This window comes from Octopus sinensis, unplaced genomic scaffold (assembly GCF_006345805.1).
Source record: "Octopus sinensis unplaced genomic scaffold, ASM634580v1 Contig16136, whole genome shotgun sequence".
Classification (NCBI taxonomy): Eukaryota; Metazoa; Mollusca; class Cephalopoda; order Octopoda; family Octopodidae; genus Octopus; species Octopus sinensis.
This window is the reverse complement of record NW_021834174.1, coordinates 18,149-46,049: the sequence shown is the minus strand read 5'-3', so window position 1 is coordinate 46,049 and position 27,901 is coordinate 18,149. Positions and strand designations below refer to the sequence as shown.

Sequence of the window (27,901 nt, the reverse complement as noted above, 5' to 3'; positions counted from 1 at the left end):
AGGCAGACACAAACAGGTAAGAGAGAATGAATTGACTGCAATCTATCATACATTTTTTTAGTTATCCACGGACGTACGTTTCGAAATCAAGTTTTTTAGGAAAGCATAAGAACTAAATATTAAATATTAAAAATAATAAATAATTCTATCTTACCGAAACTTCTTTTCTCTTCAGCGTAGAATACTATAATCATAAATGATTATATATTGAATTTTGAGATACCAGAAGGCACCAACTCAACTCAGTATCAGAGCGAGCTAGCAATCCGCAACTGGTATCACCGAATTCAATTTGTGAATGAAACGATTGTGTCAACAGCCCTTCCACCCGCGTGTAGCCAAAACAAGATGCTGTGGTCATCTATTGAGATAATATGGTTATCCGTAGTAGTAATGAAGGGTGAAATTAATTAATTTGGAAAAATTATCAATTACACCAAGTAGTCTTCGGCATGTAAAAGCCTCATTCGAGGAAAATTAAGTAATACTAAGCAATAAGGGTTTAGCAACGAGTTGCCTTACCACATACCGAATTTAGAAATAGCAGTCAAAGGGTTATAGCTATTTCTTCTACTAAAAAGGGAGATCTCAGTAAAAACAGCATTTGGAAGGCAGACACAAACAGGTAAGAGAGAATGAATTGACTGCAATCTATCATACAATTTTTTAGTTATCCACGGACGTACGTTTCGAATCAAGTTTTTTAGGAAGAAGCATAAGAACTAAATATTAAATATTAAATAATAAATAATTCTATCTTACCGAAACTTCTTTTCTCTTCAGCGTAGAATACTATAATCATAAATGATTATATATTGATTTTGAGATACCAGAAGGCACCAACTCAACTCAGTATCAGAGCGAGCTAGAATCCGCAACTGGTATCACCGAATTCAATTTGTGAATGAACGATTGTGTCAACAGCCCCTTCCCACCGCGTGTAGCCCAACAAGATGCTGTGGTCATCTACTGAGATAAAATATGGTTATCCGTAATAATGAAGGGTGAAATTAATTAATTTGGAAAAATTATCAATTACACCAAGTAGTCTTCGGCATGTAAAAGCCTCATTCGAGGAAAATTTAAGTAATACTAAGCAATAAGGGTTTAGCAACGAGTTGCCTTACCACATACCGAATTTAGAAATAGCAGTCAAAGGTTTAGAGCTATTTCTTCTACTAAAAAGGGAGATCTCAGTAAAAACAGCATTTGGAAGGCAGACACAAACAGGTAAGAGAGAATGAATTGACTGCAATCTATCATACATTTTTTTAGTTATCCACGGACGTACGTTTCGAAATCAAGTTTTTAGGAAAGCATAAGAACTAAATATTAAATATTAATAATAAATAATTCTATCTTACCGAAACTTTTTTTCTCTCAGAGCTAGAATACTATAATCATAAATGATTAGATATTGAATTTTGAGATACCAGAAGGCACCAACTCAACTCAGTATCAGAGCGAGCTAGAATCCGCAACTGGTATCACCGAATTCAATTTGTGAATGAAACGATTGTGTCAACAGCCCCTTCCCACCCGCGTGTAGCCAAAACAAGATGCTGTGGTCATCTACTGAGATAAAATATGGTTATCCGTAATAATGAAGGGTGAAATTAATTAATTTGGAAAAATTATCAATTACACCAAGTAGTCTTCGGCATGTAAAAGCCTCATTCGAGGAAAATTTAAGTAATACTAAGCAATAAGGGTTTAGCAACGAGTTGCCTTACCACATACCGAATTTAGAAATAGCAGTCAAAGGGTTATAGCTATTTCTTCTACTAAAAGGGAGATCTCAGTAAAAACAGCATTTGGAAGGCAGACACAAACAGGTAAGAGAGAATGAATTGACTGCAATCTATCATACATTTTTTTAGTTATCCACGGACGTACGTTTCGAAATCAAGTTTTTAGGAAAGCATAAGACGAATATAAATATTAAATAATAAATAATTCTATCTTACCGAAACTTCTTTTCTCTTCAGCGTAGAATACTATAATCATAAATGATTATATATTGAATTTTGAGATACCAGAAGGCACCAACTCAACTCAGTATCAGAGCGAGCTAGAATCCGCAACTGGTATCACCGAATTCAATTTGTGAATGAAACGATTGTGTCAACAGCCCCTTCCCACCCGCGTGTAGCCAAAACAAGATGCTGTGGTCATCTACTGAGATAAAATATGGTTATCCGTAATAATGAAGGGTGAAATTAATTAATTTGGAAAATTATCAATTACACCAAGTAGTCTTCGGCATGTAAAAGCCTCATTCGAGGAAAATTTAAGTAATACTAAGCAATAAGGGTTTAGCAACGAGTTGCCTTACCACATACCGAATTTAGAAATAGCAGTCAAAGGTTTTATAGCTATTTCTTCTACTAAAAAGGGAGATCTCAGTAAAAACAGCATTTGGAAGGCAGACACAAACAGGTAAGAGAGAATGAATTGACTGCAATCTATCATACATTTTTTTAGTTATCCACGGACGTACATTTCGAAATCAAGTTTTTAGGAAAGCATAAGAACTAAATATTAAATATTAAATAATAAATAATCTATCTTACCGAAACTTCTTTTCTCTTCAGCGTAGAATACTATAATCATAAATGATTATATATTGAATTTTGAGATACCAGAAGGCACCAACTCAACTCAGTATCAGAGCGAGCTAGAATCCGCAACTGGTATCACCGAATTCAATTTGTGAATGAAACGATTGTGTCAACAGCCCCTTCCCACCCGCGTGTAGCCAAAACAAGATGCTGTGGTCATCTACTGAGATAAAATATGGTTATCCGTAATAATGAAGGGTGAAATTAATTAATTTGGAAAAATTATCAATTACACCAAGTAGTCTTCGGCATGTAAAAGCCTCATTCGAGGAAAATTTAAGTAATACTAAGCAATAAGGGTTTAGCAACGAGTTGCCTTACCACATACCGAATTTAGAAATAGCAGTCAAAGGGTTATAGCTCTTTCTTCTACTAAAAAGGGAGATCTCAGTAAAAACAGCATTTGGAAGGCAGACACAAACAGGTAAGAGAGAATGAATTGACTGCAATCTATCATACATTTTTTTAGTTATCCACGGACGTACGTTTCGAAATCAAGTTTTTAGGAAAGCATAAGAACTAATATTAAATATTAAATAATAAATAATTCTATCTTACCGAAACTTCTTTTCTCTTCAGCGTAGAATACTATAATCATAAATGATTATATATTGAATTTTGAGATACCAGAAGGCACCAACTCAACTCAGTATCAGAGCGAGCTAGAATCCGCAACTGGTATCACCGAATTCAATTTGTGAATGAAACGATTGTGTCAACAGCCCCTTCCCACCCGCGTGTAGCCAAAACAAGATGCTGTGGTCATCTACTGAGATAAAATATGGTTATCCGTAATAATGAAGGGTGAAATTAATTAATTTGGAAAAATTATCAATTACACCAAGTAGTCTTCGGCATGTAAAAGCCTCATTCGAGGAAAATTTAAGTAATACTAAGCAATAAGGGTTTGTCCGTGGATAACTAAAAAAATGTATGATAGATTGCAGTCGATTCATTCCCTCTTACCTGTTTGTGTCTGCCTTCCAAATGCTGTTTTTACTGAGATCTCCCTTTTTAGTAGAAGAAATAGCTATAACCCTTTGACTGCTATTTCTAAATTCGATATGTGGTAAGGCAACTCGTTGCTAAACCCTATTGCTTTGTATATATATATATATATATATATATATATATATATATATATATATTATGTTATGTATATATATATATATATATATATATTGTATATGTATATATATATATATGTATATATATATGTATATGTATATATATATATGTATATATATATATGTATATGTATATATATGTATATGTATATATATGATATATGTATATAATGTATATGTATATATATGTATATGTATATATATATATGTATATATATGTATATGTATATATTAATATGTATGATATATATATGTGTATATATATGTATATATATATTATATATATGTATAATATTATATATAGTATATATATATATATATGTATATATATATATGGTATATATATATGATATATATATATATATATGTATATATATATATATGTATATATATATATGTATATATATATGTATAATATATATATATATATAATATATATATATATATATATATATATATGTATATATATATATATATAATATATATATATATATATATAATATATATATGTATATATATATATACATATATATAATATACATATATAGTATACATATATATATATATACATATATATATTATATACATAATATATAATATAATATATATATACATATATATATATATATATATGCAAATACATACATCATTACATATATATATATATATATAATATATATATGTATGTATGTATTTGCATACACCAACACACACACACACATACATACATATATATATGTACAGCACATGGCAGGAACTGTAAACTGGTTAGCATTAGGAGAATACACCCAAAGAAACCCCAAAAAATCAGATTGGAACCCAGTGCAGCATTATGGTTAGCCAGCTCATGTCACACTGTGCCACTCATGCCAGTAAAATTTCCGCTAAAAGATGATGATGATGAAAACACAACACAGACAACATCAATGTCAATTTAATTTTTTATTCATTATTCCCATGCTCTATCGTTCCACCACTGCTTATATCTCTGAGATACTCTTTACTCTTTTACTTGTTTCAGTTATTTGACTGCGGCTATGCTGGAGCACCGCCTTTAGTCGAGCAGATTGACCCCCAGGACTTATTCTTTATAAGCCTGGTACTTATTCTATCGGTCTCTTTTGCCGAACCGCTAAGTTACGGAGGATATAAACACCAGCATTGGTTGTCAAGCAATGCTAGGGGGACAAACACAGACACACACACATACATATATATATATACATGTATACAATGGGTTTCTTTTCAGTTTCCGTCTACCAAATCCACTCACAAGGCATTGGTCGGCCCAAATCTAGAGTAGAAGACACTTGCCCAAATCGCAAAAAAATAGGGATTTTCATAGAAAAAAGCACCTTTTTGATGTAAATAATTTTTGGTGTTAACATGGTCCAATTTGAATTTTTTTCTTCTACGGAAGGAAGAGCAAGCCTTCTTCTATCATACTCTCAATTTTGGTCAACTTGCGCTGCAGGGTCTCGGAGGAGATAGTGTTTGTTGATGGCTACCAAGTTGTCTGGCATACACAGACAACTTCACCTTTATATATGTTAGTTAGTTAGTTAGTTAGTTAATTTGGCTCAAAAGCAAATAGCAAGGCCATGTAGGGGGACATGGAGTTAAGTACAGGGTGGTGTTCATGTAAAGAGTTCAGGCCACTTGAGGTCAAGGGAGACTTTGAACAAAGCGGTCGTCGGCATCTTCATCATCTCGTCTGGCAGCTTGTTCCACGGATCCGCAACCCGGACGGAGAAAGCTCCTCTCCTTCGATTGAGATGAAATCGTCGCAGGTAGAGCTTTTCTGAATGACCCCGCAGCCGACGCTCTGGAGCAGGAGTGAAGAACAGCTTTTTCGAGAGGTTACACTGATGTTGTGGGCGAGAATGAGATCACCACGGCGGCGCCGTTTTTCTAGAGAATAAAGGTCGAGCGTCCTCAGCCTTTCTTCATAAGACAAATTTTTGAGACCATGAACCATGCGGGTAGCCAGCTTCTGGACTCTTTCGAGATGCCGTATGTCTTTGAGGAGATAAGGAGAAGAGTCTTGAATCCTGTACTCCAGTATGGGTCTCACCAGCATGACATAGAGTGGTAGGAATATGGCTGCTGTGAGCATTCCGAATGACCGTCGAATCAAGAACAGAATTCCGCGTGCTTTGTTGGCAGCATGGACGCACTGGGACAAAGGCGAAAAGGAGGAATCCACCAAGATACCCAGGTCCTTTACCTGATCGGTCCTCTCCAGCAGCAGACGACCCGGCTCAAAATCAAGTTGAGTTGCAGGAGTAGAGCCAACAGGCAGATGACAGCACTTTGACACGTTCAGACACAGGTCCCATTCGTTAGACCACCTCCAAATTTGGTGGAGACATCGACGAAGATCCTCTATATCACCGCGAGGAGCGACCAGTTTGACATCGTCGGCAAATAGAAGGGTGTGTTGCGTGAGGTCGTCAGGCAAGTCACTTATGAAGACTAAGAACAATAAGGGCCCAAGATAACTGGTATGTGTTCACAAAGTAGAAACGATTAATACGAAAAAACCCTCCAGGCTGCATCCCGAAAATTCGTTTCTTTGCCGAATTTCTACAATGTTTACGGCAATTCGTTTTTATATCTTGATTTTTTATTTTTCATGCAATTTACGCATGCTTGCACGCGTAGTGAACACAGTTCACGTCAAACAGGTGACTGAGTAAAGTTCACTATTCAATGCATGGGATAAGGCCTAAACGAACACATTATCGATTTTTGCACTTGCAAGATGAATTTCGGAACAGAAATAGCACAGTTCAATTTTCATTCGCCTAAACTTTAAGTGACCCATTTTTGGTGGTTCTACGATTTTCTGGCTAGGAGATGTGCTGGGAAGTTAAACACACAGATACACAAGTTGAGTTTTATATATATAGATATATGCAATCATAAAGTTTTATTTTCTGCTGATAAAAAAAAAAACTTCAGTAATTAGTAACTAACAATGATCCTAAAGCTAGAATATAAAATAGAGATAACTCTTACTTGCACTCCCATCCCTGAGTTTTATTCAAACACCCCCACATTAGAGGGAGCCTGTCTTAAACCACAACAGGACAAAGTGAAATACCCACAGGTATCATATATTACATAGAAAAAGTATCTGTATATGATATATATATCACCATGATCACTGTGACCGACCAGGCTATCTGATGTTGCTACACATCACTGGTCACAATGCACTTCACATTGTTTTAGCCTTCAAATGACAACAGCCTGCTGGCTAAGCGAGCAGGCCAACAGAAGAAAGATGTGGCAAAAGAGTACAGCAGGATCACTACCACCCCCTGCTGGAGCCTCGTGGAACTTTGGGTGTTTTTGATCATTAAACACTCACAACGCCCGGTCTGGGAATCGAAACCGTGATCCTACGACCGCGAGTCCGCTGCCCTAACCACTCGGCCATTGCGCCTCCACATATGATATACTCTTTTACTTGTTTCAGTCTTTTGACTGCGGCCATGCTGGAGCACCACCTTTTAGTCGAGCAAATCGACCCCAGGACTTCTTTATAAGCCTAGTACTTATTCTATCAGTCTCTTTTGCTGAACCGCTAAGTAACGGGGACGTAAACATACCAGCATTGGTTGTCAAGCGATGTTGGGGAGACAAACACAGACACACAAATATATATATATACACGACAGGCTTCTTTCAGTTTCCATCTACCAAATCCACTCACAAGGCTTTGGTCAGCCTGAGACTATAGTAGAAGACACTTTCCCAAGGTGCCACGCCGTGGGACTGAACCCGGAACCGTGTGGTTGGTAAGCAAGCTACTTACCACACAAACAAAAGACATCAATATTTATATACCTGACATTTCACTTTCAGCTTTAAATGAAGGTAGATAACTATGAATATATGAGAGGATATTAAAACTGTTTACACAATAATGGGGAGGAGGTTAGATACACAGCAACAACAACAAATAAACATTTCAAAGTTTATCTTTATTTCAAAAGTTAATTTCTAAGAAGAAAATAACCAATTCAGGAAGGGAGTCTCTTATGTTGTTGATAGATTTGCTAGAATTAGTAGCCAAATCCTGCTCAATTCAATTATCACATTGGACAATGTGATGTTGGGTTCCCTATACTAAGGATAAAGTCAGGAGGGTCCTGGCTGGAAGGCATTTGATCATGAGTCTCTGTTTAGTCAAGGTTGACCTTGGACTAAACAACTGCAGCATTTACACACAAGTTCAATTTTCTTCTGATGGTAGACATTCAAGTGCCTCAAAGCATTCAGCTTCCTCAAGAGCTTTTCTGAGTGTTTTGAGTGTTCGTCTCTCTGGATCACAACTTGTGTACCATGTGTGCAGCATCTGGAAGCTCTGCTCTTTAGTGTTTAAAGGATTGTCATGCCTGATAATCCCCAGTTGGACATTTCTGATTCCTAAATTCCTGCCTGCAAAACATAAAACAATGAGAAATAATTTCAAAATCATTAACGATTACATAAAAGATGTGTACTGTAGTTTGTCATAAATGTAACAAATAAATTATGTCAATGAGAAATAGTTAAGAACATTAAAAAAATAAATAAAAGATGTTGTTCTCTGTTTTTAGAATGTAATTAAATAATAACGAGAGAGGTGGAAATACAGATGAAAATGGTGAGATTTTAAAGAAAGAAAATAATTGAAAATACACTTGTGAAAATTTATGGTAAACAGATGGTAGGAGAAGTGTTTGTGGAGGCAAAAGTGTATGGAAGACCTAAAGAATAAAAATAGACCATCAACAGTCAATCCATTTGATCCACCCAACCATTGTCTCTGATCAATATTCTTGGGAGGATTGTAAAGACAGAGTCTTCAGGCATCTCCCCCATAGGGTCCTATCAGAAGCAGCCGTCATTAGAGCTTTTGGTTGGGTTCCCAAACATAAACAGCTAAGACAATGGCTATCACCCAACCATTTAGTTCGTGATCTACCCCTAGGACCCCTGCTCCATTGGTTTGGCTTGAAGAATCTGTCTTGTCATTTGTTCCTGCAACACATGTCCATAGTACCAGAGATGTGGAAAGGAACTGGCTCAACCTGGAGAGATTCCCAGATCTCTGGACTATACATCCTATTTAGTATCATTACTCCAGGGACCCTTCAAAGGAATCCCATTTTGGCCGTCTGATAACATTCCATGGTCAATGCCTGAAATAGTTGTCTGAGATGCTTCTCCTCTTCTGAATAATTGATAACTAAAGCATATCAAGAGTTAGAAATATCTAGAAGATATGGTTTGAACTATCAGACAATACCAGTACTATTAGGCATATCTGGGCCAATTCAAATACAAAGAGACAAGATACCAGAATGATCTCAACTACACAAAGCATTGGGTCATCCTATAAATAATAATGCATTTGTTTTATACATCTTTTATTCTTCAAAATTAAGATAAACAAAGTTCTTTTTTAACCTAAAATATACTCTCTATCATTTTCTACAATGCTCTTCCATCTATCTGGTGCACTTGCAAGGCCCCTCTTCCAAAATTGACTTGTCCATGACAAAAATTACTTCTCTACTACCGTTCTGACCTCATCTACAGGTAACATATTTTTTACATCCAAATAAGTTTGAAGATGGGGCAATGACTGGTGAATATGGTGGGTGGGGAATTGTTTCTCATTCAAACTGCTCCAGCCTTTGGAATGTCATCCTCACTCTATGTGATTGAACATTATCCTGATGGAAGAACACCTTTCGTCTTGAAACTGAAGATGGTCGTTTTTCTTCTAGCACTGACTTAAGCCGCTCAAGCTGCTTGCAGTAGATCTCCTTAGTTATTGTTTGGTTAGGGTTTAAAAGTTCAAAGTGGACCAAACCTTTCATATCCCACCAAACAGATAACAGCACCTTACGTGGGTAGAGACTTTTTTTATTCTGGAGTGCCAGTATTTCTCCTTTCCCTACCCACTGTCTTTGGTGCATAACGTATTTATAGAGAACCCTTTTCTCATCACCAGTCACTATTCAGTTCAAAAGAGGTTCATTCATGAGACATGGCAGCAGAGAAGAGCACACATTTACTCTGTGTGCAATCCATTGACCCAATTGCTGATTTTTCCAATACCATGCAAGTATCGATGAATGGCTGCTGAATGGACCGAATCCAAGCTTCTCTGCTAGTTACAATGGGATTTTGTTCCACCAGGGTTGTAGGATGTCCTCGTCCAAGCTCTACATATCTTCCAGAACAAAGTTGATCTTCTTGGCTGTAGTTTCCAGCTCGGAACTTCTGAGACCACCATTGACACTGGCTTACGCTTATTGTCCAATCCCCATATACTGCATTAATATTCCTCGCACTTCTGTTGCATTGTTGCTTTACTGAACTCAAAGCAAAATATTTCGAATATGCCTTTGTCACTTCCATTATAGCTTTGAAAAAATAACTGTTAAAATTAACTGCACTCTTCAAAACTCACACTAAGAATAAGTACAGGTACTGCTTTTATAGCAAGTTGATGCAGATAGTTTATCCCATCCCCCTCTGACTTTTAGTTCATACAATTGAAAACACTGCATTACTTATGGGATGACCCAATACAAAAATATAACACATTTTGGTAGACAACATGGGTCCATGACTCATAATCTCTTTGAATGGTTCAAGGACATGATTTAGAGAGAAATCAATAACACTGAAGAACAAACTTTTAATTTTTTCTTGTCTTTGATAAGTTAAGTGTTATTTCCTATTTACTTCCATCAAGAAATCAAAGGAAAGGACATCTGTTTCCTTCAAACGTTGCTTTTGTCACCTGGACATCAATGTTTTGAAACCTATTTCCAAACAGATTCAGTGCTGAGTCACTGAAGCAGAATTTTCTAGAATTTTCTAGAACTATCATCAAGAAGTTACTAAAACTTCCAAGAATTTCTAGAACGTTCTGGCAACATATACCAGTGTAAAAAAAGGGATGACAAGATCACCAGTTCAGTTTATTTCTAACTATCCAAGAACTGCATTCATCACAGATGGCATCAAGAGGTTGTAAGCATCTGGCAGATACATTCTGCTGTGTCTGTGGTGAATTTATCAAGACAACAGCGTAAAATCACTGTGAAACAACATCAGCTGAAATGTGTGAGGTCTACAAGGTATATATTGTGACGAAAGCAAAGTTTGAAGGAGATACTAGCCATTCTCGTATTTTCTAGGATTAAGCAAATTGGAAATAACAATTGTTATCCATGGACAAAAATCGTTGTTACTCAGTGTAATAGAGAGGTGTTAAGTTAAACCAAGCAAAGAGGAGAGTTTTAACTTGCAGGAAAGAAGACATGAATCACCAACATAAACACCATCCACCTACGTACAATCAACCATTACATGTCAGTGAAGAGTGGTTCACAACTAGATGGACACTGGACAGTGGAGTGACTGCAACGTGCCACTCACTATACACAGGAGCATGTAAAAAAGGATGCACTTAATGATGTAGTCCTGTACTACCAACTGAAAGACAGAGATGTCCCACCTGAAATACTTTCCATCGTATTTCTGATTAAAACAGGCAATTTGCAAAGAAAAAACAATAAAACGTAAACTTAGTAAAAATGTAAAACAAACAAAAAAAATTATCATTAATTCACCAGTTTACCCTTAAATGACATATTTTAATCTGCTCTCTCAAAAGACAATATTAAATCGATTGTGTCCTCTAATTTAGCCATTTTACTGACCCCGCTAATCTCGGTGGCTATTTTATGATGTTTCAGTAATACCAACACCTTTAATAGAATCACTTTACAGCTAGCCTTTCAATTGGAAAGTAGGAATGGGATCTTCTCTTAGTCATGCTGACAAACAAAAGCTGACACTTATTGAAATCAATTAAGTACTGTTATTTTATACTCACCAACTTGCTGCCAGTTGGCTCCTAATAGTTTTGCAACATCTTGGAGACACCTCTCCTCTAACTTTGGAGTTTCTGAAATAAATATTTGCAACTGTTATACTTGAGAGTAAAAATTCTTTATTAATAATCTATATTTTATTATAGTGGGACATACCTGTCATCATCGCTGGTCATCGGGTGACCACTATGTTTTTGGTCAACATTTTTATGCTTTCTCCAGTGGGACCAGGTAAATAGCTCAATACTTAGGTCTACAACAAAATAGACTGACCTTCCTCAATTTCCTTTCTCTATTAAGACATCTTAAATAATCTAACAATGTTACAATTATCTCATTTAATTATCACTTGATAACACTGTTTTTCTTTTAGTTTTCATTTTTTTTCCTTATATATGTGCCACATGTATTTGAGATGTTAGAAGACTTCTTAATGAAGCAGATTTCTCTCCAGGTGGGCAATGATCAATTCTACAGAGGGGAGCAAAAACATATCAGGTATCCAAAAACACTTTATGCTTTCACAAAATCTTATTAACTATATATAATTGTTCATCCATAAATAATAGCAATAAAAAAATCTGAAATGTTGCATAAAAACTGATACTCAAGAATTTTATAAGCAAGGAAGGGATACAGATCAAACTGGAAGCATCAAATCTTTTATTTGCTAGGAAATGTTGGCTTAGCTATTGCCTTTAACCCATCTTCTGTTTGTGCCATGACCTCTATGCTTCTACTCTTACTGGACAATGAGATAGCATACCATCGTCCAAAAGATTTTAGAGGTTTCTCTTTAACCCTTGGCATGGTTGTGTATGCTGTTTTGAACTTCACTTGCTTCAGCTAACCTTTTGACAAATGACTGCATTAATTATTTGGTTTAAACCCCATTCTTGACCAAAGAAATAGTTAATCCAGTCCATCCAGAACTATTTGCATACCCTTTTGGTCTCTTGTTAGTATTGTTATATCATCCTTTAAAATTCCTTCTTGGGAGATTTCACTCGAGCCATTTCTTCTGATCAATCTGCTGATCTAAGTAACATCTCCATAACAAGCACAAACCAAATGACTGATATTGTGCAACCTACAGCAATTCCAGTTTCAAAACGATGTCTGTTGTGAAATTTTCTGTCGGGAACCAAATTTTGAAATTATTACAGCAGCTTCTAGCCAGATCTCTAATCTTCTCTCATATATAAAAGAAGTTCATTGGTTCCATCACTAATTTGTATGGTACAGAACCATAAGCATCAACCAGATCAGGTCATACAACGTTCAAATCCCTTTTATTCTTCTTTATGTCTTGTATTGCATTGCAGATTGAAAAATCATGTTCTACCCATCCAGTGGTTCTGGACATTCCAGCATTCTGGACACTCTTGGTCTCATAGTCATTATTTTGGAGATGTGTAGCTGATCTCTTGGCAACTGGACCCATATAAATCTTGCCATCTACATTCAAGATTGAAAAGGTTCTGAACTGCTCAATCAGTTCTGTTTCAGCTTTCTTTGGTAAGTAATTTTTTTCTGCCTTGTACTAGTCATCAACCATTTCACCTTTATGCCACAAACTATTAAGTACAGCTTATAACATAATTGTGCACAATACCTGTACACTTTCTATGATACGCCATCACCTCCTGGGCACTCTTTGCTTTTGCCTTCTTCACTCAGCTATATAATTGTTTCTGCTAGAAACCACCAAGTTGAGATTTGAGTCATGGTTTTTTGGGGGCATTTCAAACTGTCCATGAGTGGGAATGGATTATCTTACTTAGGATCAGTGTAGATCTCCTGTATGTGCCCCTCCAGTTCATCATCATCACTTCACGTCCATTGTCCATGGATTGGACAGTTTGACTGAGGCTGGCAAGTTGGAAGGCTGCACCAGACTCCAGTCTGATTTGGCATGGTTTCTATGGCTGGATGCCCTTCTTAATGCCAACCATTCCCTGAGTGCAATGGGTGCTTTTACATGCCACCAGCACGGCACCAGTATCTGCCATGACTGCAATTTTACTTGGCTTGATGGGTCGTCTTCTCAATACTTGGCTTAAAGGTCATGTTCTAAAACACCAAACAATCAGTCTCACTAAAAAGCCAACTGAAGTCTCACCAAAATAGACAGAAAAGCGGAAGGTTTTACTTGATATGATTGGAAGAGATGATTCAGTTGGACAGCAATATAGTGTGGTAACGAGGGTTTTGAAATATGATCAAAAATGAATGTTAATTATGAATTCTTCGATTAATACAAGTGGATAGATCTGTAGGAGAGAGTATGAAGTCAATTAGTTTGACATGTTATGTAACTTGTAATTGTTTTACTGACCTGTGAGGAATGAAATGAAAAGTCAACCCAAGAAGGTACTGAACTCAGAGAATGAATGTTAATAATAATAATAATAAAAGCTTAATTCAACTACTAAAACATTGTTTCTTTTTAAATGATACAATGTAATGACCAAGGTTAATCATCTGACAATGAGAGTAGCCTGCAGTTAGCTAACATGGACATTCAGGCCTATAACTAGCAGAAATAAACCCGTAATGGCATGTTGTGGTTTCATGTAGCAGTGTGCAAATTGAAAACAGTTGAACGGGAATGGATAATATTGGTTTCAAATTTTGGTACAAGGCCAGCAATTACAGAGGAGGGGACTAATTGATTACATCAATCCCAGTACACAACTGGTACTTGCTCATCACCTTGGCAGAAATGGACAAGATTAATAGCTGCAAAAATAAAGCAGATTGTAACTGGTGAAATTTCAAATTAGTAAATAATAAAACAAAAAAGTTAAATATATATATATTGAGGTCAGTAGGGATAGCTAAGAATGCTTTTCTAGCTATCCCTACTGACCACTAACCATACCTAAGCTGGATTTCATTTATTACATTTTATCCTGCCGCTCTTAACATCTGCAAACAGCTTCCGAGTAACCTCATAAGGTTTCTTAACGAGCTGCTCTCTAATTCATTTACTTTCCTTTCTTCTTTCAACATGTCTGATATTTCTTTGCATAAGTTTGAGAGGAACGTTTAATTTTGTTGAATACATAACAATCTTTCTTGTATTTGTGCCACAATAAAATGCACCCAGGATCCTTTATAAAGTGGATGGTGTTAGGAAGGGCAGACCATCATAGGAAAGCTGGAATATTTTAGTGGGACATGATCCTCAACCAACGAAGGTGGACAGTAACTGCTAACAAGAACTGACTTGGACAGTGACCCCTCCACCATCAATTCCACAGGAACATGGAAATCAGATGATAAATGATGAGGACAATGTCATTTATTGTATCTTGCAGCTAGTATCTATCAAAAAGAGAATGCGAGAGAGAGAGAGAAAAACAACAAAGAAGCAATGGCTATCTCAGTAGCAAGCCAGTGTTTTCTACTTCGATAAAGACAATGCATTTAATGGATGTAATGATAGATTTCCTATCAGTGACAAAAAGACAGGATGTTGACAATTGGAATGCATTTCATTGTAAGTCTGCCAGATTATGAGAGACTCCTGCTAAAACAACAACAACTTATTAGTAAACAGTATAAATGCAAAACGAAGGCCTTGTCGTTAAAGCACTTGTTCACCCCCAACCAAATAACATATTTTAGTTCTCTATTCCAAAAGACATCATTAACTTTTGTCTGTTCTAACCTTGGTGGGTATTCTCTTAAATTTCAGTAATTTCTTCAAAAGAATTATTAAACAGATAATTTTTCAATTGAAAATTAAGAATGGAACCTGTTCTCAGTCCTTCTGACAAACAAAATATGCTCAAGTGAAGTAAAACTAACTTGAAGTCACTTACGGACTTATTTTATACTCACCAACTTGCTGTTGCTTAACTGCCACCTTCTTCGATGTGCTATGGGCGCGGTTTTCCTCCAAATTTAAACTCTCTGAAATAAATATTTAAAAGTTTTACAATATATAGTTAAATTTTTAAAAAATTATTTCTCTTAATAGTCTATATTTTATTAGTGTCAGGCATTCCTATTATCAATGGTCAACTGGTGATACCATGTTAAAGCTCAATATTCAGGGACACCACAAAATAGACTAACCTTCCTAAATTCCTCCCCTTTTCTCTCTCTATTAAGACAGCCTACATAATCTAACATTTCTGCGAATATCTCATTCAATTATCACTTGATAAAACTGTTTTTCTCTTCATTGTGTCTTTTCTTTCCTACAACCTGTTCTCAGACATTCACACAAACAATATATTTCAGATGAAATTAAAATTTATAGAAATCAATTACAGTTATTTTATACTCACCAACAGACTCTACAACCATCTTGACTGCTTTCTCTCTACACCTCGGACACACTGAAATAAGGATTGGAAATTAAGAATGGAACCTGTTCTCAGACATTCACACAAATAATATATTCAGGTGAAGGTAAAATTATAGAAATCAAGTACAGTTATTTTATACTCACAAAACAGACTCTACAACCGCCTTGCTGCTTTCTTCAGACTTTGGACACACTGAAATAAGAATTGGAAATTAAGAATGGAACCTGTTCTCAGACATTCACACAAATAATATATTTCAGGTGAAGGTAAAATTTATAGAAATCAATTACAGTTATTTTATACTCACCAACAGACTCTACAACCGCCTGGACTGCTTTCTCTTCAGACTTTGGACACACTGAAATAAGAATTGGAAATTAAGAATGGAACCTGTTCTCAGACATTCACACAAATAATATATCTCAGGTGAAGGTAAAATTTATAGAAATCAATTACAGTTATTTTATACTCACCAACAGACTCTACAACTGCCTGGACTGCTTTGTCTTCAGACTTTGGACACACTGAAATAAGAATTGGCAATTAGGAATTGAACCTGTTCTCAGACATTCACACAAATAATATATTTCAGGTGGAAGTAAAATTTATAGAAATCAATTACAGTTATTTTATACTCACCAACAGACTCTACAACTGCCTGGACTGCTTTGTCTTCAGACTTTGGACACACTGAAATAAGAATTGGAAATTAGGAATTGAACCTGTTCTCAGACATTCACACAAATAATATATTTTAGGTGGAAGTAAAATTTATAGAAATCAATTACAGTTATTTTATACTCACCAACAGGCTCTACAACTGCCTGGGCTGCTTCTTCTTCAGACTTTGGACACACTGAAATAAGCATTTCAAAGTTTTATACTTCATAGTAAAATTTCTTTGTCTCGTTTAATAATCTATATTCCATTATTGTAAGGCATTCATATCATCAATAGTCAATTGGTGACCACTATGCTTTCGGTCAACACTTTCTAAGCTGTTACTATATAATAATTCAATATTTAGAACCACAACAAAATAGGCAAACCTTTCTAAGTCTCATCTTTCTCTTAAGACATCCTATATACTAATCTAACAATTCTGAAATTCTCTCACTTAGTTATCACTTCATAACACTCTTTTTCTCTTAGTTTTGTTGTTTCTTTCTTATGTCTTTGCTGGACAAGTTTAACGCAAAATTTCACATTGGTTATTTGTTCCTAACCATTAGAAAATTGCAGACTACAGCCTACAAATGACTACAAAAGCACAAATTTCACAACTTTTGAAGTAAACGCAGTGGTGTCACCCAGCACACTGCCTCATGAAAGTCACTGCTAGCTCTCACTGTGCGCGCAACGGTGTGCTGCCATCTGTTGGCATGCTACAGAACTAGTCTGAACTTTCTGATACTACCTTGGACCAGGCTTCATGTTTGAATTAAAACGAATCAACTCAAAAGTAAAGCCAAAAGGTGAAAGAGTCAGAAAACAATGTCTCTTTTAGCATTAATCACATCTAAAAACTAACGAGTGTGAGTATAAAATGTCTAAAAGGATGGCAAACATTATAACAAGTGTTAATCATATATAGTTACAAACAAGGAGTTGCATGTCTCCACTACAATATGAAATGCATTATTCCATACCAGAAAGTTGATGAGACAACAGACAGATCAAGAAAGAATGTTCTTACCAAATCCACTTTTGCTGCGTATGTGTTGTCGACATATGGGGCATTGCTTAAATGTCATTTGAGAACAGCAATTCTGACAAGTAACGGTATGTTGACATGGATGGAGTGTGACAGTAGCCTTTTTCTCTTGACACCACCGACACCTGTGGAACAAAATATAAACACCATCCCATTAACATTCATTTATAATAAAATATTTCGTTGTGGACATGTTTAGAGTACAGAATATTAAGGGGCACAACAGTAACCAGCAAGAGTACATCGTAAATTCTTCTGTAAACAATTACATACAAGCAGATTTGTGTGCATACAAGTGTCACATTAACATACACATATAAGGGTGGGCTGAAAATATCAAAGGCTGACTAGGGTGCAGCCTTCCAACATGCCATCCCAGTCAAACAGTCCAATCCATGCCAGCATGGACAACATACGTTAAATGATGATGATGATGATGATGACATACACATTGTTAGTGTGTGTTTTATGTTATTTTTACATGAAAGCGTACATGACAACTGATTGAGTCAGAGAAGAGAGAGAGAAAAAATTGTTGGTAGACAGATAAATCCTATTTACTTCTAAATAGCAATTTGAAAATGTATTCATTCACTTTATTATTTAGTACTACATTTTCATGGAGGTCACCGAACTCTAAAATAGTCAGGGGTGGATGGTGAGGTATATCAGTCAACACAAGCAATCATGTGAATGTCATCAAAATAGTGTTTTTCGTTTGATCCACTAACAACTGTATTTTCTGTTTATTGTTCTTATTATTGTTGTGTGGTCTTAAGGCTGCAAGCTGGCAGAATCATTAGCACACGGAGCAAAATGCTTTCTGGCATTTCGTCTGCCTTTACATGCTGAGTTCAAATTCAGGTGCAGTTGACTTTACCTTGCTGTTGATAAAATAAGTACCAGTTGAAAACTGGAGATGTTGTAATTGACTTATCCCCTCCCTGACCTTGCTGGCCTTGTGCCAGAATTGGAAATCATTATTGTTGTCTTGAGTCAAGACACTAATGACGGAATAATACATTGGGAGAATTCAAACTAAATAAACATATAAACATGATTATATACAAAGGAGAAAATGTCCTGGTTTATCTTGTCGTTGCCAGTGAGTACTTACAGTGATTGTAAAAATGTTTTTAATTTTTCTTTCAAATGTTGATTTTTTATGTAGTCCAATGGGGTCACTTTCTTATCATTACGATGATATAAGCTGGCTCCTTTGCTGGCAAGATAACTCCCAACTACTATTCCAGAGAACCTCCTATCCATGTCCAGTTGGAGCTCTCTGCAGCACTGCAAATGATGAAATATAAAACGATGAGTAGAATATTACACAAATATATATTGTAGATAAACAAATCATGTCAAATGTAGGAAATATAATGGAACAAGTATCACAAATAACAGAACACAACAAACCAACAAGAACCTATCTTTACAACTGGCTTAATAAAGCCAACTGGCCATAACAAAAGAAATACTTATGGAAGAGTATTGTATATATAAATATAACACAACAACATAACAACAAACAATGGCAAGCAACATTTTGTTACACAAAGGCCATTCTAATTACCATGCGGGTCGTCTGATGGTCTATGGTCACTCAAGGTTTTCTGTAATTCCTTGTGGAGATTTTAACTGGTAGCAACAAGAAGTATTTTTTTAACAACATATATACTCCTACTTGAATTTGCAAAACTGCCATCAAAACTCAGATTTTTGACATCTTCAGATCTGCATCTATGAAAGCAGTCACCCATATTTTCCTACTGGTAATTTCGATAATCCAAATATTGATTGGGAAACGTTTCACTGGTCACTAAGTGCAACTCATTTCCATAACAACAAACAATGAACAGAGAACACCAAGAACATAATAATTTCTTCAGACACAGCAACAAAACCAACACCAGACAGACATATCCAAGCATATCAATAATGTTTCCAAAATTTATAAAGAAACATTTTTGGCTGATGAAGTGAAGTAAAGATTGGTGTGGTGGTTGAGGCAACACACCAACACATTATAGCCAAGAAATTGTTGAAACTGTTAGTCTGATAGACAATTCCTATAATAATGGGTCGTTGACTGCTAGAGTAGCTTCTTCTCACCAAAGAAGACATTACAACAATACACAGGTGACCATCAACTGTCTGAATTACAGTCACACATCTGTAGTGACCGTTACATATTTGGGAATCAAAGAGTTGCTTAAATTCTGCAACAACAGACAATAAATGCCATCAGATCTAGCAGTGGATAGATGCTGATGTCTTTCAAACAAACAAACACACACACACACACACACACATATATATATGCACCTAGAAGTAGTTGATAGCTACTGTTATCTAGGTAATCAAGTCAGTAGTGGAGGTGGATGTGCCAAGAGCATAGCTGCTAGAATAAGATTAAGCAGGGCAAAGTTCAGAGAGCTTCTATCTTTGTTGGTAACAAAGGGCCTCTATGACTATCTGTCTAGTTACATCGTCATACATACAATCTTGTGACATCACACTTTTGTATGCACATCTTAATGTAAATTCATTCTCATCACATCTCCCTTCTTTACAATCATTGCAAGGGGTATTACTGTAGTCAATATACACACAAAGTACAAGCCCTGGCAATATTTGGAACCCTAATTATCAACTTTGAATAAACTCAGTTATATATTCATTATCATACTGATAAAAGAAACTTTCTTCGAAGTCCATGAATATATTTTCTTTAAATTTAATTGTCCATAAACGAATTTATTTTCCTTTTCCTTTCTTTGAAAAAGAATAATGAAATATGCTTTCTCGCAATTAACACAGTTCAACTCGTTTAACTTGAAATTCGATATTTAAAACAGTTTGTGAATTTCTCTTTCTTAAATTTAAAGACTTATCTCTGTCGTTGGTCACCTCTCCTTCATACAGTGATGGCAGTGTTTACATGACACATATTTAAGATGGGTTACCTTTTTTACAGTGGAGTGGCCATGCTTTTGAATGTGAAGATGAATGAAGAGATGAATATTGTTAGTTACATAATACAACTGGTGCTATCAGGAGAAACTGAATTATTTAATACTAAAGGAGGAGAAGTGGATGGGAGTGAAAGAAAATAGCAAACAATGTCTGCCTGTTTCTCTACTTCTCTCTCTTTCTCTCACTCACACATACACAACTTCTCCTCATCATTTTACATTCGTTTTCTATGCTGGCATGGGTTGGATAGTTTGGCAGAAGCTGGGCAGCTGCAGAGCTGCTCAGGCACCAATTGCCAGTTTTGGCATAGTTTCTACGGTTGCATGCCCTTCCTAATGCCAACCACACACACATATTCACAAACATTTTTATAAACTTACCTCATCTAAAATGGGAATGGGTTCCACCTCAGAATGGAACATCTCTTTCTTTTTTATGGCGAGGTGCAAACAATTATTGCCATCATTGTCGACAGCATTTATGTTTGCACCAAGTATAATAAGTTTATGGATTATTCCGAGGTGGGCCCCGGAGACGGCTTTCAGCAATGGTGTCATTTTCTTATGATTCTCAATATCCAGTTTCAGTGAATCCTTTGTGGAAGTAAAAATAGAAATTGAAAATGTACATGGGATATGTGTTAGGGACATGATAAATATATTAAGAGGTCTTAAACAGATTGTTTCAGCCTAATCTATATTTATCTCTCACTATAGTAAGTTTTAGGGGAGCAGAACAAGAGTGAACATATAATTAGCAGATCAAAACTAGTAATGAAGAATTATGATGTTGCTATATTAATAAGGGGTTCATAAAACAGGTGAGTTGGTTAGTGTCCACATCCTTAACATTCCTGTACATACACACACATATACATGAATGTTATGGAAGTGAGATACACACAAACACACACACACACACACATATATATATATATATATATATATATATAATATATATATATATATACACATACGGGAGTGGCTATGGTAAATAGCTTGCTTACCAACCACATGATTCCGGGTTTAGCCCCGCTGCATGGCACCTTGAGTAAGTGTCTTGTACTATCTCGGGCTGACCAAAGCCTTGTGAGTGGATTTGGTAGACAAAAACTGAAAGAAGCCCATCGTATATGTGTGTGTGTGTGTTTGTGTGTCTTTGTTTGTCCTCCCAACATTGCTTAACAATCGATGCTGGTATGTTTGCATCCCTGTAAGCTAATGATTTGGCAAAAAGGATCAACAGAATAAGTACTAGGCTTACAAAGAATAAGTCCTGGACTCGATTACATGTTGTGGTGAGAGTCACAAGAACGCGTGCAAGAACAGACTTGACTGAACGACTATGAATAGTAGCAGTCTGAGTGAGAGACCAGAGAGAGTAGGTGTTAATTGCAGGAAGTCGTAAGGTGTTGTTTTCATTGTTTGTTGGTTTGTGTATGGATTGTTGTTGTTACCCTGATCCGTAATATGTTTTATTGTTACTACAAGGTTATAGTATAAACAGTATCGTGTCATAATAATTGGTGATACAATACATATATATATATATATATTCAATAATATTATATACTGAATTTATATTAAGTGCTCCATTGTATAAAATAATATTAATACTATTAAAGTATTTATATATTTAATATGAGTGATATATACATATATATTTTAATAATATATTATTATTATTAATATAAGGAAATCAATATCGAATTTTTCACAAAGATATACCCATATGAAAGACTTTATGTATTAAAAATGCATATAAATAAATAAATAAATATTAAAAAATATAAATATGATGTATAAAATAAATTTGAAAGTTTAAAAGTTTTGAATTAAGTTTTAAGCATCTTACAATCGTTTCGCAAAAGGGTTGACCCTATAATAAAGTCCTATGTTGTTAAAGCACTTATAGACAACCCTTCTCCTCTTCAGAGATATAAAATATGAATATTGAATAATGTACCGAATGATATTTTTATATAAAAATTTGAATTAAAATTGTAAAATGGTGTTTCATATGGGTATATCTTTGTGAAAAATTCGATATTGATTTACTTATATTAATAATATATTATTAAACAATACATATATTTATATATATAGGGTTTCTCCTATGTAATGTAGTGATTATGTAGTGCATAAAATGATGGTGTAGTGTATGCAGGTTGAAGACTATTGTATGTTTATGGGTTCTGCCAAATGCAAGCTTTCTTTTCAGGTACGTGGTGCTGCTGTCCCCCATCCCAGGGTCTCATGGACCCATACCTTCAACACCCTCAGAGTTAGTACTCTCAACGTTGGCACACTGAAAGGTAGGTCTGGTGAGATTGTTAACATGCTTGAACAGAGACGTGTAGATTTGTGCTGCATCCAAGAAGGTAAAGAGGAAGTTCTCCTAGGTTCCTCACAGGCAAAGAACATAAGTATAAGATTTTCTGGGTAGGGAACACTGATGGAGTCGGGGGCATGAGTATACTTCTTGCAGAGAAATGGGCTGATAAGGTAATCGGGATAGTCAGAGTCTGTGATGGAATACTTAAGTTTAGATTAGTGCTGCAACATGGATTAGCAACCATTATCTCGGCTTATGACCCTCAGCCAGGGCTACCTGATGAACAGAAAGACTGATTTTATGACACCCTCTTGCAGACTACCTCGTCAATGAATGACAGGGACCTTCTCTTTGTGGCTGGCGACTTCAATGGGCATGTTGGACAACATGCAGGGGGCTTCCATGTGACATGGTGGCTATTGTTTTTGTTCCCACAATTTGTTGTCCACCATGTACCCCTGGAAGATACCTGGGTGCTGCCCAACATGTCCATTGAAATCACCAGCCATGAAGGTCACGGTCATTTATCTTTGAAGTGGCCAGCAGAAGAGTGTCATAGAAGTAGCCCTTCAGTTCATTTGACAGACCTGTAGGGGCGTGTGGGGGAGGTGCGCATAAGACGAGATACTTGTTGCATGGCTAATGTGCCCCATCGACAGTGCTGTGTCTACATTGGCTGCAGCTATCAGCATCTGAAAAGGTTGTTATTAGCATTTGCTCCGCCAGCATGTTCTCTCCAAAGGGTATTTTTCAAGTTATTATTATTATTATTATTATTTTATTATTATTATTATTATTATATCATCATTATTAATTACTATTATTATTATTGTTATTATTCAAGTCACTGCCTGGAACTGAACTCGGAATCTTGGGGTTAGTGGCCTGTACTATTAACCACTATGCCAATGCCACAGGCATATGGCAGAGTGGTTGATGACGATATATATGATCTGATATATATGGGTTGAATTCATGACCTTGTTTTGTCTGACCATTAAAAAGATAGTACTATCAGCAGTGGTGGTACTATTGGACTGTCATCACCACTACTAAATCATCATTGTTATTACCAACAATTAATTATTCTTCACAGACTCAAGACCGCCATTTAAAGGCTGCTGCAGTGCAGTGATTAAATCTTACCCCCAGAATTTCGCTGGTATTTTGATGATATAAATATTGAATAATAGAGAGAGGATATAATATTATTTGTTAACTTACCTGGGCCAGCATCAACGATACCACACCATAGTGTGCCTGAAAGTTATACAAAGAGGAGAGGAAAAAATTATTATAATAGATAAACCAATGAAAACAAATGTAATTAGGTCATTATAACCTAATTACATCAATAATTACATACACACAAATACACATTATACTATGTGTGTATATATATTATATATATATATATATATATATTATATATTATATATATATATATATATGAGTTTAAGAAAGTAAGTAAGAGTAGATAAAATCTGGGCTGCTACATAAGTTTCAAAGCAGGTGGAACATCAGAACTGGTAAATATCCAACGAGGGTTTACCACAGGCTACTCTTCAGACCAAGGGTGTCTAGATTAAATCAGTTTACAGTATCAATAGGAGGCACATGTTCAAACACAGAAGATGCGGTAAGGGATAAACCAACAACCTTGCACTCCAATAACCCCTTTTGTTCCTGAAAGTTGTTTCTTACATTTTCTATGGATTGTTTGAAGCTCACCTTCCTACATCTCAATCCATGGAGCCTACATATATATATATATATATATATATATATATATCATCATCATCATCATCATCATCGTTTAACGTCCGTTTTCCGCGCTAGCACGGGTTGGACGGTTTGACCGGGGTCTGGGAAGCCAGGGGCTGCTCCAGGCTCCAGTCTGATCTGCAGCAGAGTTTCTATGGTTGGATGCTTCCTAACGCCAACCCACTCCGCGAGTGTTGTGGGTGCTTTTTACGTGCCACCTGCACAGGTGCCAGGGGGGGGTCCGGCATCGGTCACGATCGGTTCGAGCTTTTAACGTACCAGTGGCACGGAAGCCAGCCAAGGCGGCGCTGGCATCGGCCACGTTCGGATGGTGCTTTTTGGGGGTGCAGGTAATATAGGGAAGCACCAGTGGGGAGGGTTGGGGTAAGAGGAACGATGACAGGCAGGGTTGGTGCAGGTTCGTAGGAAATAAAACGTAGGACATCACGAGTGGGGGAGGGGACTGGAAGGAGATAGCTGGTTGAGGCAGTGACAGATTCAAAACAGGAGGAAACGTAAGATAAGTGGGGCGGTTGATGAGCTGCGGCGCTAGCTGCTTGTCTTGGTGGGGAGGGAGGGGTAATACCATTGAAAGCATGTGAGGAGGAGGGGTAGGAGGGAGAGACACACGTAATGTTGGTGGGGGAGGGCATATCCGGTGTAGATGGTGTGAACAGTGTTCACCGTATTGGTGGTGGGGGTGGGAAAAGGCGGCGCACCGCGAATGGCGAAGATCGAATTAAAGGATTGAAGGTACCTTAAAGACGAACGAATGGCGGAAATGGCGATGTTTTAGGGTAGCATAGAGAAATGAACGAAATTAACTTTTATACCGGAGGGGTTTAAAGAATTAAATTTCGTGGAGAAAGAAAAGGAAAGCAAAGCACGTTAGTGTATAATATATATATATATATATATATATATGAGGTGGGGACCTAGAAGGGCCCAGAATTTTGCAATATTATTTTCTTTGCTTAGTTTTACGTATTAACACTATTATCACCGTCAAAGTAGTCCCCATTTGAAGCAATGCATCGACCCAGACATGTTTCCCACTATTTGTAGCAGTGCTGGAACTGCCCTGAATGAGGTTGGACCTCAAGTGACAAGTGACCATTCGAAAAGCATGAAAACCACTCGTGATTTTGTGTTTTGCTCGTGGCATCATGGCAGTGTCCTCGTAAACTGTTTGAAGCATGACAACTGTTTCGGCTGCCGTTTTCTCCAGCAGAAAACAGAATTTCATGGAAGCAAGCTGATCCTTCATTTCAGCCATTGCAAAACTCGAACAGGGGAGAAGCCCTGCAAAACAAAGATGCACCACATGGTAACAGCACCATCCTCAAAGATGCCACTTGGCAAGCTGATGCCTGAGTATCGCATCAAGTGGCTTCTAGCAGCAGAAGCCTGAACTTCAATGGCCTTCCCTACAGAAACGTTTCCGGCCACTTTTGGGTACCCCCTCGTATATTCGATATACTCTCTACATTATAGACCAACGATAGATATACACACCTGAGTAAACACAGCAATCTATATATGGTATGATGAACAACTGTTATATAGCCATGAAATTTAGGATGGGGAGAAGCGTTAATGTGGATTATAAGGACCCCAGTACATGACTGGTATTGTATTTTATTAGCCTAGCAAAGATGGAAGGACAAGGTGACCTCAGCAGGATTTGAACTCTGAACATAAAGTGTGGTAAATAAATACCACAAGGTATTTTGCCCAACAGCAATCAGACACAAAAACAGGAGAAAAGAGGGAGGACAATTTATTAAATGAACCCCTGGATATTACTGGTGCAGATTTTCACTCCAGGCTGTTAATAAATACTCTGGCAGGATTTGAACTTGGAACATAAACAGATCAAACTAAACACTGTAAGGAATGATTCTGCATTTAGCCCAGGTCAGAGGAAAGAGGAAAATTATAAGAGAGAGGGGGTGAGGGTTTTATATGGAATGAAAAGAAGAAAAGGAAAGATTTGAACTTGTAACGTTGAGGTAACGAAGGATGAGATGAAGTAAGAATCTAGTCAGGTAACAACAGCAACAATAATAATTATGATGATTAATTAATGAAGTAGGTTACAGTGTCATTAGAGTGTGAGAGAGAGAGTTGAAGCACGACGTCCCATGGTGGGATTATGACATGAATGACTCAAAACAAGAAAACAAACGTTATTGAAAACATTAAAGAAAAAGATCTGGATAATCCAAATCCATTGGGGACTTACTTTTGAACTGCCACATGGAGAGGAGTGTCACCATCATTGTCCATTTTATTGGCATTGATGCCATTTTGTCGTAGGAGAAGTTCAGCTGTGTCTGTGTGTCCATTATAAGAGGCATGATGTAGAGGTGTCCAACCATCGTTGCTCACCACCCTCACATCAGTGCCATTTTGTTGTAGGAGAAGTTTAGCTGTGTCTGTGTGTCCATGAAGTGAGGCAAGATGTAGAGGTGTCCAACCATCGTTGGTCACCACACTCACATCAGTGCCCTTTTGTTGTATGAGAAGTTTAGCTGTGTCTGTGTGTCCATGAAGTGAGGCAAGATGTAGAGGTGTCCAACGATCTTTGTCCACCACCCTCACATCAGTGCCATTTTGTTGTAGGAGAAGTTTAGCTGTGTCTGTGTGTCCTTGAAGTGAGGCAAGATGTAGAGGTGTACAACCATTGTTGCCCACCACCCTCACATCAGTGCCCTTTTGTTGTATGAGAAGTTTAGCTGTGTCTGTGTGTCCATTCTGACAGGCAAGATGTAGAGGTGTCCAACCATCTTTGTCCTTCACCCTCACATCAGTGTCCTTTTGTTGTAGGAGAAGTTTAGCTGTGTCTGTGTGTCCTTGATAAGAGGCAACATGTAGAGGGGTCCAATGATCATTATTTTGCTGAGTGACCTAAAAAAGATAAACAATAAAGACATTAAAGATGGCGTCAAGTGGATGGGGGTGGGGCAGCGCAAAAATGAAATATTTCAGAAAAAAAGAAAGAATCAGATTAATAAACAGGTGGAATGAAGTTGGAGAGGAGTAAATAAATGAGGTTCATATCATACCTGTACCCACAGACACACACACACACACACACACACATATATATATACACTCTCACGCACAT

General features: G+C 36.7%; 2 protein-coding genes and 1 long non-coding RNA gene across 4 annotated transcripts in view; all 3 read right to left on the bottom strand.

Annotated features, from left to right (window-relative positions):
* Positions 1 to 254: 254 nt before the first annotated feature.
* Positions 255 to 4,422, bottom strand: LOC118761660. The gene is made up of 3 exons (XR_004997545.1): positions 4,402 to 4,422; positions 3,259 to 3,261; positions 255 to 445 (listed from the first exon to the last, which is right to left on the bottom strand). It is a non-coding gene; the product is annotated as an uncharacterized LOC118761660 (long non-coding RNA).
* A 3,299-nt stretch (positions 4,423 to 7,721) lies between these two features.
* LOC115230687 (E3 ubiquitin-protein ligase MIB2-like) lies at positions 7,722 to 27,132 on the bottom strand. Of its 2 annotated transcripts, XM_036499765.1 has the most exons (14): positions 27,017 to 27,132; positions 24,232 to 24,267; positions 21,054 to 21,266; positions 18,812 to 18,987; positions 17,677 to 17,819; positions 16,786 to 16,836; positions 16,620 to 16,670; positions 16,454 to 16,504; positions 16,288 to 16,338; positions 15,960 to 16,010; positions 15,508 to 15,579; positions 11,661 to 11,732; positions 8,047 to 8,197; positions 7,722 to 7,930 (listed from the first exon to the last, which is right to left on the bottom strand). In XM_036499765.1, the coding sequence occupies exons 2-14, from the start codon at positions 24,241 to 24,243 to the stop codon at positions 7,852 to 7,854; spliced, it is 1,173 nt and encodes a 390-aa protein (XP_036355658.1). In that variant the 5' UTR covers positions 24,244 to 24,267; positions 27,017 to 27,132; the 3' UTR covers positions 7,722 to 7,851. The 2 variants fall into 2 exon arrangements, with proteins under 2 accessions (XP_036355658.1, XP_029656683.1); XM_029800823.2 differs by having other exon boundaries at positions 7,722 to 8,197.
* The window catches only part of LOC115230688 (ankyrin-1-like), a 17,890-nt gene continuing 14,231 nt past the window's right edge, over positions 24,243 to 27,901 (bottom strand). Inside the window, exons 4-5 of the mRNA XM_029800826.2 lie at positions 27,017 to 27,681; positions 24,243 to 24,267 (exon numbers count right to left, since the gene is read on the bottom strand). Of these exons, the coding sequence (XP_029656686.2) occupies positions 24,243 to 24,267; positions 27,017 to 27,681 (690 nt within the window). The remainder of the gene's footprint in view (positions 24,268 to 27,016; positions 27,682 to 27,901) is intronic.

Excerpts from the sequence above, each read along its gene's own strand:
- LOC115230687 (XM_036499765.1), bottom strand. Across the intron at positions 16,837-17,676 it reads ACGCAGCAAAAGTGGATTTG|TGTGTCCAAAGTCTGAAGAA; the intron begins GTAAGAACATTC and ends TGCTTATTTCAG. Across the intron at positions 7,931-8,046 it reads AAAACACTCAGAAAAGCTCT|TGATCAAATGCCTTCCAGCC; the intron begins TGAGGAAGCTGA and ends AACAGAGACTCA.